This window comes from Crocodylus siamensis, chromosome 4, assembly GCF_052110815.1.
Source record: "Crocodylus siamensis isolate JL-2025a chromosome 4, ASM5211081v1, whole genome shotgun sequence".
NCBI classification, from domain to species: domain Eukaryota; kingdom Metazoa; phylum Chordata; order Crocodylia; family Crocodylidae; genus Crocodylus; species Crocodylus siamensis.
In genome coordinates, this window is record NC_143398.1 from 76,150,792 (window position 1) to 76,164,917 (window position 14,126).

Sequence of the window (14,126 nt, forward strand, 5' to 3'; positions counted from 1 at the left end):
CTTTCTAGGGTAAAAAAGTTTGAAGTCACTACAGATTGTGTGGTTTAGTCAAACAGGTTTCTTGCTATACTTTTTCATACTTATTCATACTGTGATAGCATACTGTTGAACCCTTAATATTATAAAATCATAGAACTGGCTGGAAGGGAACCTCAGGGATGGAAAAAAAATTACACACAAGCTGGTAAAAGTGATTGGAAACCGGTTCAGATCTGTAACACAACAGAAGTCCAGTGCTTTCAAAATGGCTAAAACCAGTTGAAGATAAACCTGGATGGATGTAGTATCAGACTTAACTGATTTAGGTTAAATCAGTTTATTGAATTTCTGTCCTAGATTGTTGAGGGCTCACCAGGTCGGGCTGGGGTCCATGTCTCTCTTATTCTGTGCTTGTATGCATCACCAGTAGAGTAGTCCCAGGATATCCCTAGCGCCTTTAAGCTATACTCTTGCATGCTCTCCTGCCATGACTTGATGAAAAAAAAATAGAATAGGGAGGAAGAGTCTATGGAAGGATGTAATCCCTGGGTACTCTAATGGCTTTTTCTGCAGGCTCCTCCTGTCCCTTAACCTCCTTTCCTTGCCACCATGCAGGCTGTTAATTACCTGTGTATGACAATCCCTGTTTGGAATTTACACAGGGTTTGTTGATCTCTTCTTGGGAGTCCTCTCTTTGCAAGAGTTCAGGCCCAAGGCTCTTAAATTGTCTTGATTTGAATTCAAAATACCCTTAATCAACATAATGTCCTGCCTGTAGTAAATCCCTTCATCGCTGTTGGAAAGGTGGATTTGGCAGGCTTAGTCCACCATCCCTTTAAATGCATTACAGTTCAGTAAGGAATCAGAATATAATTCCAGCATCCAAACAGTTAATGAAAAAGAGAAAAGAAAGGTCTATGCCTGACTTACTGGACAACAGATGTGCCTTGCAAATTCTCCCTTTCTCTATCCAAGAGCCTCTAAGGATTAGGTTGTGCTTCCAGCATCATGAGAATAAAAAAAAAAAAAAAAAAGGAAAGTCAGGACTCATCCAGCAGGGCTTCAGTGTGCATTCCTGATGCCTCCTATGAGTTCCTGTCTCTCTAGGATGTGGAACCAAATCAGAGCTCCTGTTGCAGCCCTTCAGGCTGCTGCTGAGTCAGGCTGTTTGCAGAATGGCTAGTGGGGTGCCAGCTGCTCACTCCTTGCCTCCCTGCTACCTGCAGCACTTGTGGCTCCTTGGCAACAGCTGTTTCTGGTCTCACGTTTCCCAGAGCCTTCTGTGTTCTAGTCTCTTCTCTCCCCACTCTTGGTGGGGCAGGTCGAAAGAGCTGATGCCAGCTTCCTTCCTCCAAACGGGAGGGAGCACTGGCTAGAAAAGTGTTGGCTCCCAGCAGCATCTGAGCATGTAGTGTTGGAGCCTTCAGGTATGTTTTCCTCCGGCTTCACCGTGGCTTCTTCTGTCTTGTGCTCCCTTCTCACTCCTTCACGCAGATCCCCTCCAGATTTCAGTTGAGTCACAGTCCCCCAGCATTCTGGGATGCTTTGAACCCCACCCCCACGACCCCCTCCCCCCTTGCAGGGTAGGTAGGCTAGCCTTGGCCCAAGCTGTCAGCTCTCGTTAAGCACCCCCAAGCTTCTGGTATGGCCCACTGCAGGCATGCAGATGCATTTCTGGAGTCAAAAGAGAACGTGTGTTCACTTGCTTATCAGCTCAATCTATGCATCTTAGACTAACCTGAAAAGACTGATTTGATACAACTTCAGGCTTTTTGATGGTCTGTACTTAGCCCAGGAGGTCATCTAGTCCAGCCTACTGCTCAAGGCAGGATCGTCTGAGCCATTCCGTATAAGTATTCTCCAAGGATGGAGGTTCAAGAACCTCTCTAGGTAGCCTGTTCCTATGCTTAACTACCCCTAACTATACCTATAACGAGAAAGTTCTTTGTATCACATAACTTCCCAGTAAATTTCCCTCCCTGCAAACTGACGGCATTGTTCTTTGTTCTGTTCCCTGCAACCACAGTGACTAATCTGTCCTTCATATAACCACCCTTCAGGTATTTGAGATTTTTTTTCAAATCACCCTCAGTCTTCAGACTAAACAGTTCCCCAGGAGCACGCTGTGGGTTCACATCCATCTTATGGTCTACTATACCTCACAAGTCCTTCTTTGCAGTACTGCAACCCAGTCAATCTCTCCCCATGTATTTATGCATGAGATTCTTCCATCTCAAGTGCAGGACTATTGAACTTCATTTGATTCAGTTTTTCCAGTTTATTCAGATAATTATGATCCTAATCCTGAGCACCAGAGATGGCTAGCCTTGTTAGTCTGAAGTCAGGCAGGAGGTAAGCCCCAGTGGCACTTTAGAGACTAATTTATTCAGATACACAAGCTTTCATAGGTGATTCCATCTGCACAGAAAAGGGAGTCACCTACCACCATTATCCTACATGTTTGGTTTGGAGTGTTGTCCTTAATCATCCTAAATTTTGGGGTGCACAGCTTTGCCTCTTCCACATTGGGACTGATTTCTTCTTCTGAGAGGTGATGCTGGTCATAGTTCTAGTATCATGGACAAGTTTGTACCCCACCTTGCATTCTCAACTTCTTGTTTCCCAGTTTGAACATAAGTGCTGCATTGATTCAAGCTGGCTTTAGACAATCCTGGTATCTTTTTTCCACTGCCCACCATGCCAACACCTCTCAGAGCACAGTTATCTATAAAGGATTTTCCTGAAAATACAATTTGACATCCTGACTGTATAGCCAGATCATCTACGTTGTGCCTTCATAATCTTTTCATTTTCTCTTGGCACGTTTGCTCAGTGGCACACTTCAGTAGTTTGGATTCTGTTGTGCCAACTTACTTTCACTAGCTTCCTCAAACAATTAAAAAGGAAATAGATCATCTTCTTGACTTGATAACTGTAGCTCTCTATTTCATGGGCATAGAGTAAGGAGGTCAGGATTAGCCTTACAGACTTTCAGCTTTGTTTGCAAAATTGTCACTTCTTCCCTAAAGACATTTACTTAATTTTACAAAGCTTCATTTTACTGGCTTCATTCTGTTGGAACTTTTTTCATTGATGTAAACTTTTTGTAAGAGTGTTCTACACAACTAGATAAATCTATTGGCAGTTTGAAGTATATATCTTCTAATGATGACAGCAGGCGTGGGTTGGTAACCTCTCTGAAGCTCATGTTTAGTCCAAACATTGAATGTGTTGCTGCAAAAAAATCCACAATAACTTGTATATCTTTCTGGGAATGAGCAAACAGCCAATTCATGGGCAAGCCAATCCAAATGAGCAATCCAATTCATGGGCAAGTTCTTCAAGCACCTTTGTTCTCACTCTGTATAGGAATAAATTGTTATCTAAGATTGTCAAGAACTCACCAGGAAAATTTTGAGGTGCTTGTGGAATGTTACAAGTAAATATTTTCATTAATTATATTTACTAATACAGAATTTGTTCTGTTATTTGCAGCTAATGTTAATGTAGATGTCTTGGCAGGAACTACAGTATTAGATATGAACTAATTTTTGTATTTTTATAATATGGCTGCAATTTGGGCAATATGGTAATGATTAAGTTAAGTGTTTTTTCTCCAGACAATACTATTTCCATGTCCTATGAGTAATTACTGAGAACTTGCATGGCTATGCATATTGGGTGCATAAGTGAGCCCAGGCCCATCCACAAACAAATAATGATGGCTTGCTTTTCAAAGGGGGATGTCTTTAACTGGGAAGAATTCTAATCAAAGCCTTTTTGGAGAGAATAAAGGAGAAACTATATCCCTGACGTAGCCGATTGCTAAGGATGTTGAATTAGTAATCTATATATCCAAAAGGACGTAAATATATTCTAGCTATACTTGTATCAGGCTCTAAGCCTGACCTGATGAACAGAGAGACATAGTTAGCAGTGTTAGTCTGAAGTCAGGTGGAAGGCACGATAGATTTGCACCTTATAGACTAACCAAAGTACACATACACATACTTTGGTTAGTTTATAAGTGAGCTACACAGCTCCCAAAAGCTTGGTGCATATATAAAATATGCATGGCAAGCTTCCTCCCTCACATGTGAATCTGTTTATCAGATCGTGAAAACTTGTGATTCACATCTGAGGGAGGAAGTTATATGCATAGTATATACATGCTCCCTGAGAATTCAACAGAAGAATGCAGATGATCAGATAAGAGTGGGCATTTAACAATTGCCTTGGGATTAAGTTTTGGTTTAAGGATTCTTGGGCAAGGGTGGGTTTAGTCTCCCAGCTGATGGAACTTGCTGAGCAGTGCAAGTTGACAAGTTGCTTGCAGAAATCTCTGACGGGTCAGAGCCTGCAGCTACATTGTAAGGGAAAGGTACAGAGTTGGGTCATATCTACTTCTTAGAGTGTTTTTGTTTGTTTTTATATCTCTGTCTTTCTCAATATATGGTCAATGTTCTTGTGATTTTTCTTGTTTATGTAATGAATCCTCTTTCTATTTCTTATACCTTACTGATTGTCTATGGTAAGTATGATTTCAGAACAGTTGGCAATACAGACTGATCTTTTATATAGGGGAAAGAGATATAATAACTTTTGCACAACCCAGGCAAAGACATGATGCTTTAAGTTGGCAAAATATCTCCTGCCAACAAAATATCTTTGGCAAAGCTCTCCTGCCAGAGCTGGATGAGACAGGTAAATCTGAGGTGCAGTGGACCAGATCTGAAGAGTTGGCTCTTTGCTTGTTCTCAGTGGTCAAGCAGTCTATTGAAGAAAGGTTTGGGGCTAAAGGACTTTCCTGAGGATGAAATGCATCCCAGTCATGTCACAAAGATTAAACAACTTTGCAGAAGACCTGAATCTGTATCAGGTATCAGATACTGGTATCAAGATCACAGAAACCAACTAACAGCATGAAAACAAGACACTAAATAGTGTGGGTATGAGGACACAGCTTTGTTTTATACCATTTGTTACTGGAAATGCATGGGAAATATTTGCATCACTTTTGCTGTCATTCTATTATGAAACTGTCCAATGGGTTCAGTGAATTTTTCAGGGGTAGCCAGTCTTATACAGAAGCATCCGTAAATGTTGCCGGACAGTAGATATCATGTCTGTTTTTCTTCTCTTGTCTCGGAAACTACATCGACAGTCAGGCAAGTAAAGTGGTTGTGTGCGACTCTTAACAATTACGATCTTGCCAAGAATCATTAGCTAAGAGGTTACCCAATGCTTGTGATGTAGGAAAACTATTACTCTTCTTTATGTATACCCTTCTTTTATTTTTATATATATATATATATATATATGGTCTTGTTACACATTAGTCTGTGAGCTGCTCAAATGTTGATGTCAGTGTAAGTGCTAGCTGGAGTTTGGAGAAGTTTCATGTTCAGACCAGCAGGGGCCCAGTGGACTGGAAGGTAAGACCCCTCACCTCCCATTCTGGGCGGTGCCCCTTGGGGTCCATTCCCCCACAACTTACTTATGGCTGCTCACACTGTCTGTCCCAGGGAAGCAGGCAGGGAAAGGTTAACCTGCCTGCCCAGCCCTTACTGCTGGTTTGCTGCTCTCCTTTGTGCTGGGCTCAGCCCAGAGAGCAGCAGCAGCTGTGCAGGCAGATTAACCCTTCCCTGCTTGCTCGCTTGGGACAGACAGTATGGGCAAGCACACATAAGTGGGGAGGGTGCAGGGAAGCAATGAGCAGGGATCCGAGGTGTTGGGGGGGCAGTGAGTCTGATCCAGGGTGGGGTTGTTGGGGAGGTGTTTACAGTAATGTATAGCCTAGAATGGCTACATATTAGTGTAACAAGAGCTGGATAACACAGATGAGAGAGAAACAGACACTGGAGTAACTTTAAGTGGCCTGAGAGGGCTTAAAACTAATTTTGGTTGTTAATGCATGGACAGTTGAGGGGTTAAGAGTTCCAGGAGCCACCTAAAATTAACATGTAACAAGGCCCATATGCACCTATTCTTTGGGGCATATTTCTGTATTGCACATCAGCTAAAAGAGTTCTTTGAAATTTGAGATTAAGAAATCTCCACTAGCTATATAGACCTTAGCTAGACTACCCTGAACGACAAATGTTTTGCCACAGGAGAACAATGTCATTACTGTTACAATCGCTAAGAAGGTAGGTTCAGTTATAAGAATGTAATTGATAGCTTCCTAAGGTAATTGATCAATAGCCTCATCACTAATGTTGGATTCCTTGTCAAGATCAGCCCATTTTTCTAGAATTGTTTTGTTCTTTTCAGTTGCAATGTTTTTCAGTCTGAATTTATAACAGGGATGGAACTACATGGATGAGGTGCATGCTGTTTTCAGAACATCTTAAAACTTTTTCATATCACTTCTGTCAGTTTGTATGTAGCTCCTCCGCTTTTTTGCTCCACTGAATATCAAGTATGGCTCAATTTAGACTGAAGAGTGTTATACACATTCTCAAAAGTGATTTTCTTGAGTGACATTTTATCAGGAAGCCAAGATAAATATACATGATGATTTTCATCCAGCAATCTTTATATTCTCAGCACTCTCATCAAACTAGGATTAATATTTTTAGATTGTAGAGCCTAGATGTTTAGCTTCTGAGGTTTTTTGCCTTGTTGTCTTGTGAGATGAGAACAAAATCCAGCATGTTCTATCCTGTCATGGATTTGGTAATTCTGACATCGGTAATGTTTCTTTTGTCTGATGGTGTAATTGATAAGAAGCAAATCTTTGGGGTAGAGGTACACCCTGAAAGTTTTGGTGTTTATATCTGAAAAATAGTGTTTGCAATGAAAAGGGAGGTTTAGGTTGGATATTAGAAAAAAACTTTCTTGCTAGGAGGATGGTAAAACACTGGAGCAGGTTACCTAGAAAGGTGGTAGAATCTCCATCCTTGAAGGTTTTTAAGGCCCGGCTCAACAAAGCCCTGGCTGGAACAATCTAGTTGGGGATGGTCCTACTTTGAGCAGGGGGTTGGACTCCTGAGGTCCCTTCCAACCCTAATTTTCTATGATTCTATGACAAGATTTTTCTCACATTTTCAGGAATATCAGAACAGTGCAGTTTTCAGTGTCATATTTACTGATAATGTTATTGTCAGTACACCATTTTTGGGTTTGACTTCTGATTCAATGACTGCATTGAAATTACCCAGAATAATTAACTTTCTCGGTCTTTGGTACATCAGAGATGACATATTCCTGGTCTTTGCAGTATTTAATTTTGATATCATTTGGGTTTATTATGGTTGATTTGTAGACACTGAGGATGGTAGCATGGGACTTACCAGAGAGAGAGAGAATTTTATGTTAATTAAGGAGTCAGTTATGCCCTGAGGCATATCTAATAAAAACAATACACTCCAGCATCTCAGTGACTTTGCAACGATTACTCCAAAAGTAGGTGTAGATGAGATCCCAGACCTCCTTCTCTGGAAGGCAAGTTGCACTTAACTCTGGGATGTAAATTCTCTAGCAGTGAGTTTAGTTTTGTTCCAGGCCAACATCTAATGCTTCCGAGGGAGTCAATGTCCCCATCTCCTTGCCCCTCAACACCAGTAACAGTCAGGAGGAAGAATTTTTTTTTTTATGGCCCCAAGTTGCAACTAGCAAAAGCACAGAACCATGAGATAAGCAAACACTTCCCACTCGGTATTGCAATCTAGGGACTACAAACACAACCTCAGGTATCAGATACCCTGAATGGAAAGCCCAAACTCCCTTTTCTATCATCCTATTGCCTCTACCTCAGCTCCTTTCATCTTCTTCCATAATCAAGTTACATTAGTATTCACAGTCTCTCTGCTCCCCTTTCTTGGGGAGGTTTGGCCAATAGGTCTCCTGACAATTGCTCATCCGTGCCTTTCTTCGGGTTCCTTCTCCATTGTTGTTTAGGAAAAGCATCTATGAACAATGCCAGGAGAATCAGTATTTCTATGTACAGCATCTTTAAATGTCATTTAGATTCTGTGGCTTTGGTGTTGTGCAGCCTCTTCTATAAGCTGCTATTTTTTGGAGTTCTTTTAAAATATCCATGTAAAAATGTATCCTAATGTAGAGTCTTGGGAAAGGAACTGTTTGTTTAATGTGTTTAGTGAGTATTAAGTCTGTACAACACCTAGCACACTGTGGTCCTGATCCTTGACCAGGGATCCTTAGCATTATCAAAGTACTACTACTGATGGTCTTATTTGCCTTGATAACATAAGCAGCCTTAATTTTACATGTTGGAAGAGAGTTATTTTTGGGGGGTGGGGGTGGGGGGTGAATAACTTGGGAGGGAGCGAGAAGCCGTCAAGTCAGAGCAGGATCATTTTGTTGATTGACTTCTCACCTTATTCACTTGTGAGAATAGCCCTATTTGTTTAACAGGTCTAAACTCATAAGTTCATTCAGTATTGCAGTCTTAGAATTATAGAAATTATAGATTAGATTCATAGATGTAGGGTCGGAAGGGACCTTGTAGATCTTCTAGTCCAACCCCTTGCCCTGGGCAAGAGAGAAAACTGGGATCAAATGACCCCAGCCAGGTAAATGTCAAGCCTCCTCTTAAAGACCCCCAAGGTAGGAGCCAGCACCACTTCCCTTGGAAGTTGGTTCCAGATCCTAGCCACCTTGACTGTGAAGTAGTGTCTTCTAATGTCCAGCCTGAACCTACTCTCAAACAGCTTATGGCCATTATTCCTTGTTACTCTGGGAGGCGCTTGGGGGAACAAGGTCTCTCCCAATCCCCACTGGTCCCCCCCTAATAAGTTTATAGAGAGCCACCAGGTCCCCCATCAGGCTTCTCTTGCAAAGGCTGAACAGGTTCAGGTCCCTTAGCCTCCACTCATAGGGCCTGCCCTGCTGCCCCCTGATCATGCGAGTGGCCTTCCTTTGAACCCTCTGGATGCTGTCCACATCCCTCCTGAAGTGCGGCACCCAGAACTGGACACAGTACTCCAAATGCGGCCTGACCAGTGTCACATAAAGGGGGAGGATCACCTCCTTGGCCCTGCTTGTGATACATCTGTGGTTGCACGACAAGGTCTGGTTAGCCCTACTGACTGTGTCCTTGCATTGTCAGCCCATGTTCATCTTGGAGGCAGTAAAGACTCCAAGATCTCTTTCTGCCACTGCTTTCGAGAAGGGAGTTCCCCAGCCTATAGGTATGCTGCTGGTTCCTACTGCCTAAGTGCAGCACCCTGCACTTGTCAGTATTGAATCACACCCTACTTTCATTTGCCCACCCCTGTGTCACTCGTTCTAAGCAGATAACATATGCCTCAGTTACCTGAATATAACTAACAATTGTGACTCTTTTGATTTATGATACACACTTTGAACTATGTTTTGTGGGCATCTTTTCCATATAACAGCTTTTATAATGTGACTGCATAAAGACTCTCCAGGGAGACATGTTGTGGATAGAGCCATTAGCACACACTAAAATAATTGATTCCATATGGGATAAGTATACTAAAACAAAATGAAACAAAACAAAAAGCAAGCTTTGAAGCTGGGGGACATTTTCTTTTAACTGGCTCATACTCAGAAAGGTCCTCCGAAGTTTAGGAATGGCTTTTGGAGTGACCAGGTAAATGGAACAGAACTGCAAATGTTTGCACTTAAAATGCTTGTTTAATTTGCAGACACGCCTTGCTAATACACTTAAATGGAGGGACCCTCGTTGGTGTGGAATAGTAAAATGTTTCAAACAGAGGCACTGTCAGGGTGGCAGTGGATAGGACTTCTTTAAGGCGGCCACTGCAGCAGCTCATAAATAACCAAAAATCGCCTAAAGAAATCAGATTTATGTTTCCCTTTCTGGCCAATGTTATTCCCCACATTTCTCCCCCCATTCCCCTCCCTACTTCATCCTAATACTGCTCCCTTTCATCCTCCCACACAAATCCTCAGGCCTGGAAAGTCCTGGAGGAGAGGAGTCCTTTCCTTTTCTTTTTGGTGTGTAGGGGAGGGAGGGATTTTTATAGTTGCTAGAAATGAAGTGGCTCGGGGTGAACGGTACTGGGGTTTTCCCTTGTGGTTTCTCAGAGGCAGACTGCTTTTTTTTTTTACTGGAAGTTGGGGGGGGGAGGGAGACGGTTGGCAAGGCCTTGTCTGCCTAAATTACATGTTAAAAGAACCTTTTTGGAGCAGGGAATTCTTCATGTCCTCTTTTTTGGGGGGAGGGGAGGGGAGGGGAGGTGGTGGCTCGGAGCTAGGTGCAAAAAGCAAGGCACTTTGGGGACCCAGGCATGGTGGGGGGAGAAGACCCTGAGTGCTGACAGTGTGAGGGGTGGAGAGATTTACAGGCAGGGGGTGTGGGGCAGACTCATCACCTTCCCCCGTCCTCTCCCCAGGCCCGTGCCGTGTGCAGCTGGACGCGAGCCGCAACCCGTTGCTTGTTTTTTTTTGTTAGCAAGCTTTCCCCGGCTGGCGGGGTCAATGTCCCTGTGAGAGCCAAAGCCAGCCGGGCTGTTTGTCGGGAAGGGCCTCGGAGCACCTCACAACTCCCTCACTAGCCGGGTCGCTTGCGGGCAAGGGGAGGCGGGCCGGGCGCCCGGCTTCCCCAGCGGCGGGGGCTGCGGCTGAGCCGGCTGGCCAGCTCCCACCTGGTCCCCCGCCAGCGGCGGGCCGGAGGCAAAGCCCGGCCTGGCAGCGCTGCGGCCCCGGCTGCGCGTCGCGGCCCGGAGTAGCAGCGGAATCCGTCGCGGGTCTTGCCCAACGCCGAGGCGCGGGCGGCGGCGGCGGGGACAAGCTCCCCCGGACGGGCGGGCGGCATGCGGGCGACGGGGCAGCTCCGCGGGCCCCTGGGCAGCGCGGCGCGGGCCGGCTGGGGCTGGGGCTGCGCGGACCGGCGGCGTGGCTGCTCCCGGGGGGCGGCCGCGGGGCGCCAGTACGAGCGCGTGTTCCAGGCGTCCGTGGCCGAGCCCGCCCGGGTCTGGGGCGCCGCAGCCGAGCGCATCGAGTGGTTCAAGCCCTGGGCGAGAGTCCTGGACGCCGGCGGACAGCGGGGCGCCTCCTGGTGAGCGCGGGCCGCGCCGGGCCGGGGCTGGACGCGACTACCGGGGCGTCGCGCGGGCTGCGGCTCCAGTCCCCTCCTGCCGCGCTTCGCCCGCGCCACGTGTGTCCGCGGCCGCGGCGGGGCGGGGCGGGGCGAGGCGGGGTCCGGGCAGGAGGCTGTGCTGTACAGGCAGAGAAAGCGAGAGAGAGTGTGTGTGTTAGTTTTAATCGTAGTCTTAGTTTATTCTAAATCGTAGTCTCAGTCTTAGCAGGGACGGATCCAGGATTTGGCAAAGGGGGTGCGGGAGCATCCCCCCCCGCCCCCGCCCCCGCCCCCCTTCTGGTCTGGGCAGGCTGGAGCCTCTGGGGACTTCCTTTTTTTGAAGTCCTCAAAGCAGATAAGAATTCGGCACCTTCCCTTGCCCCTTTGTGCCTCCTCCCCTTCCCCCCTGACCGTGGGTGACTCGTGCCTCCCGAGTCTGGGGTGGGGGGGAGCACGACTGGGGGAGGGGAAGGGGGCGGGTTGCTGAGCACGGCGGTGGAAATCAATCTGGGGGGGGCACTAGCTCGCTGTGCCCCCCTACCAGCCACAGCACTTGCGGTCAAGGGGGGCACCCTTCCCCCCACATGTCGCCTATGCCCCTGACTGCTGCTGCCACTGTCCCAAGCCAGGGAGGCTCCTGTTCCCTTGAGCCTGGCTACAACTGGGCTGGGCTGAGCTGAGATGGGGGCAGCAGAAGCAGTGGAGATAGGCAGGCTGTATCCGCCTGTTCCACCCAGTTCCTCCAGGGGCAGGCCTGGGAAGGAGGCACCCCCCTGCCCATTGTTTTTGCTGCTGTCATTGGTTCCAGCTGAACCCATCCTTGCACAGCCCTGCTGGAGCAGGGGGGCTTCCCTGGCCCCACCAGGGATGGGGAAAATCCGTAGCAGGAGGAGGGGGAAGGGGATAGGATCTGTCTTTGAGTAGGAAGGGGAAGGAGGGGAATTTTACATGCTTTGGAGACTTTAAAAAAGCCCTCAAAGCTCCCAAGATCTAATCAGAGGTGGGGGTGGGAATGCAGGCACAGTGCTGCACTTCCTTTGGATCTGCCCCTGTGTGCCTGTGTCTATACCAGTACCATCTTTGTATGCCCATGGTATAAGTGTAAGAATGCTGTGTGCCCCTGGAGGCTGGGGGGCATGGTGAGCTCCTGCAGGCAGTGGTGGCACTGTTGGAAATGGGAGTATGGCAGCGGCAGTTTCATTGGTGTGGGGGGGTGGCGAATGGTGACCTTTTTGCAGGGAGTACACCGCCACGCTCGGGGTGCATGTGCATCTGCGTGCACCCTCTATATTTCGCCAAGGTACAAGTGCCTTTGGCTGTTGTACACACAAGAAGGGTTATGTTTTTCACCAATGATAAAAGACATTTTATGAATCCAAGGTACCATTGCTTCCTTACTTGATTACAATTTAAAGGCCAAGTGGTTAACAGAATTATTTTGGTTGTGGGGGGGTGACGTCAGATCTAGATGTTTGAAAAGAGGGGAGGGTACATATGATATGGAACATTGTAACATATTAACACCAAAACTACTTCTCTCCAGTTAAAAATAAACTAGAAGCTTTGGTAATACGCTAGGGGTCCAGGGCTGTATTATTCAGTTGAAGATTGAAGCAAAAACAAACACAACTTCATTGGAATAAGTTACAAACAGCCTGCATGGCTGTGAAATAGGAGCTTTATTACCATAAGCAGCTAACAGATCACAGAATTGCAGAGTGAAGGCCAGCATGAATGGTGGAGCATCAAGACAGGTGCACACCCCCTGGATCCACCCCTGGGTGTATAAAACATTGGATATGTGGATAAAACACCCAGTTGTTTAGAGAGAAGGTAAACAACATACAGTAAAGTAAAACATAATCACATGTGATAAGAATAGTCATTACTTTGAAGTCCTTTTATACTTATTAGAAGTGATTTTTTTTATAAGAGAATAACTCAGTCTAAACCAGGCAAGGTTCTTTGAGTGATATCTCAAGAAGAGACAGACCAGCAGAGACTCCCAATGCATGAAGAAGGGTGACTAAACATGAAAGCTTGCCTAAAACTTTTTTCCAACTACTCAGTTGGTCTAATAAAAGATATTACTTGCCTATGTCCTTAGGCCAACATGGCTACAAGTAAATACCCCTCAGTGTAAACCAGCGATTCTCAGTCAGGGTGTGCAGCACTGTTAGCATTGTTAGAGTACAGACATGATTCACAAGAGATTTCAAATAGGATCCATAGTGCCAAAAACATTCTGATCTGGCATCATGTACCCGAGTTGTTTGCCTCAGGATAATTGCTCTATTATTTTTCTGGAGTAAAAAAACAAAAAACAAGGGAAAACTAAGAGCTGGCGTTGCTCAACTCATTTGAACACCACAATAACTTAAAAAAAATGATTTTGGCAATGAAAGAATACAGCTGATTCACTGGTGAACAGTCAATTACAGTAAATGACAATTTAATACATTTGGGACACAGGAAAAAAAAATAGCCAAAACAACTGTGGAGCAGGCCCCAGCTCCCAAATCTTTTTTTCTTACTCCATATACCCTTTCCTTTTTATGGCTATATGAAGGAGCATCAGATAAAACTCACTGTTTACACTGTGATCACTTGATCAGTTAGCATCCTAAGTAACTTTCATTAATTGAGCTTTACTAATTTGAATCATAAACAAGGATGTAAACATTGCATTATTCATGCTAATGGCTTGTGCAGACACCCAACAACACCTGTCTAATTTATGCTAGTTTTATACACTGATCTAATTAACCAGGCTCCAGTATTTCAGGTCCTGTGGGTTATAGTGAAGCACAAGCTGAATATGAGCCAGCAGTGGGCCCTTGTTGCAAAATAACACAACAGCAACAAAAAACTCAGTAGCATTCTGGGTTGTATTGCCTGCAAGTTGAGGTGAACCTTCCTCTTTACTAGCATCGGTGAGTTCTTGCCTGGAGTAGTGTGTCCCATTTTGGGCATTATGTTTTAAAAAAAGACCTGGATGAACTGTAGAGTTCAGTGACCAGTAACAAAAAATGACTGGAGATCTAGGCAACATTTATGAGGAATGGAAGAACTGGGATTCTTTAGTCCAGAGAAGAGAAGACTGAGTAGGGAC

At 45.5% G+C, this 14,126-nt stretch overlaps 1 protein-coding gene across 12 annotated transcripts in view; it reads left to right on the forward strand.

Annotated features, from left to right (window-relative positions):
- The first annotated feature begins 10,461 nt into the window (after positions 1 to 10,461).
- Positions 10,462 to 14,126, forward strand: part of ACSS3 (acyl-CoA synthetase short chain family member 3) — a 203,754-nt gene continuing 200,089 nt past the window's right edge. For 7 of the 12 annotated variants that reach the window (XM_090042621.1, XM_090042616.1, XM_090042617.1 and 4 more), the window contains exon 1: positions 10,470 to 10,993. In XM_090042621.1, coding sequence (XP_089898747.1) covers positions 10,749 to 10,993 — 245 coding nt within the window. In that variant the 5' untranslated portion in view covers positions 10,470 to 10,748. Of the gene's footprint in view, positions 10,994 to 14,126 lie in introns of all 12 variants that reach the window. The other 5 variants (XM_090042623.1, XM_090042625.1, XM_090042626.1 and 2 more) reach the window with 3 other exon arrangements.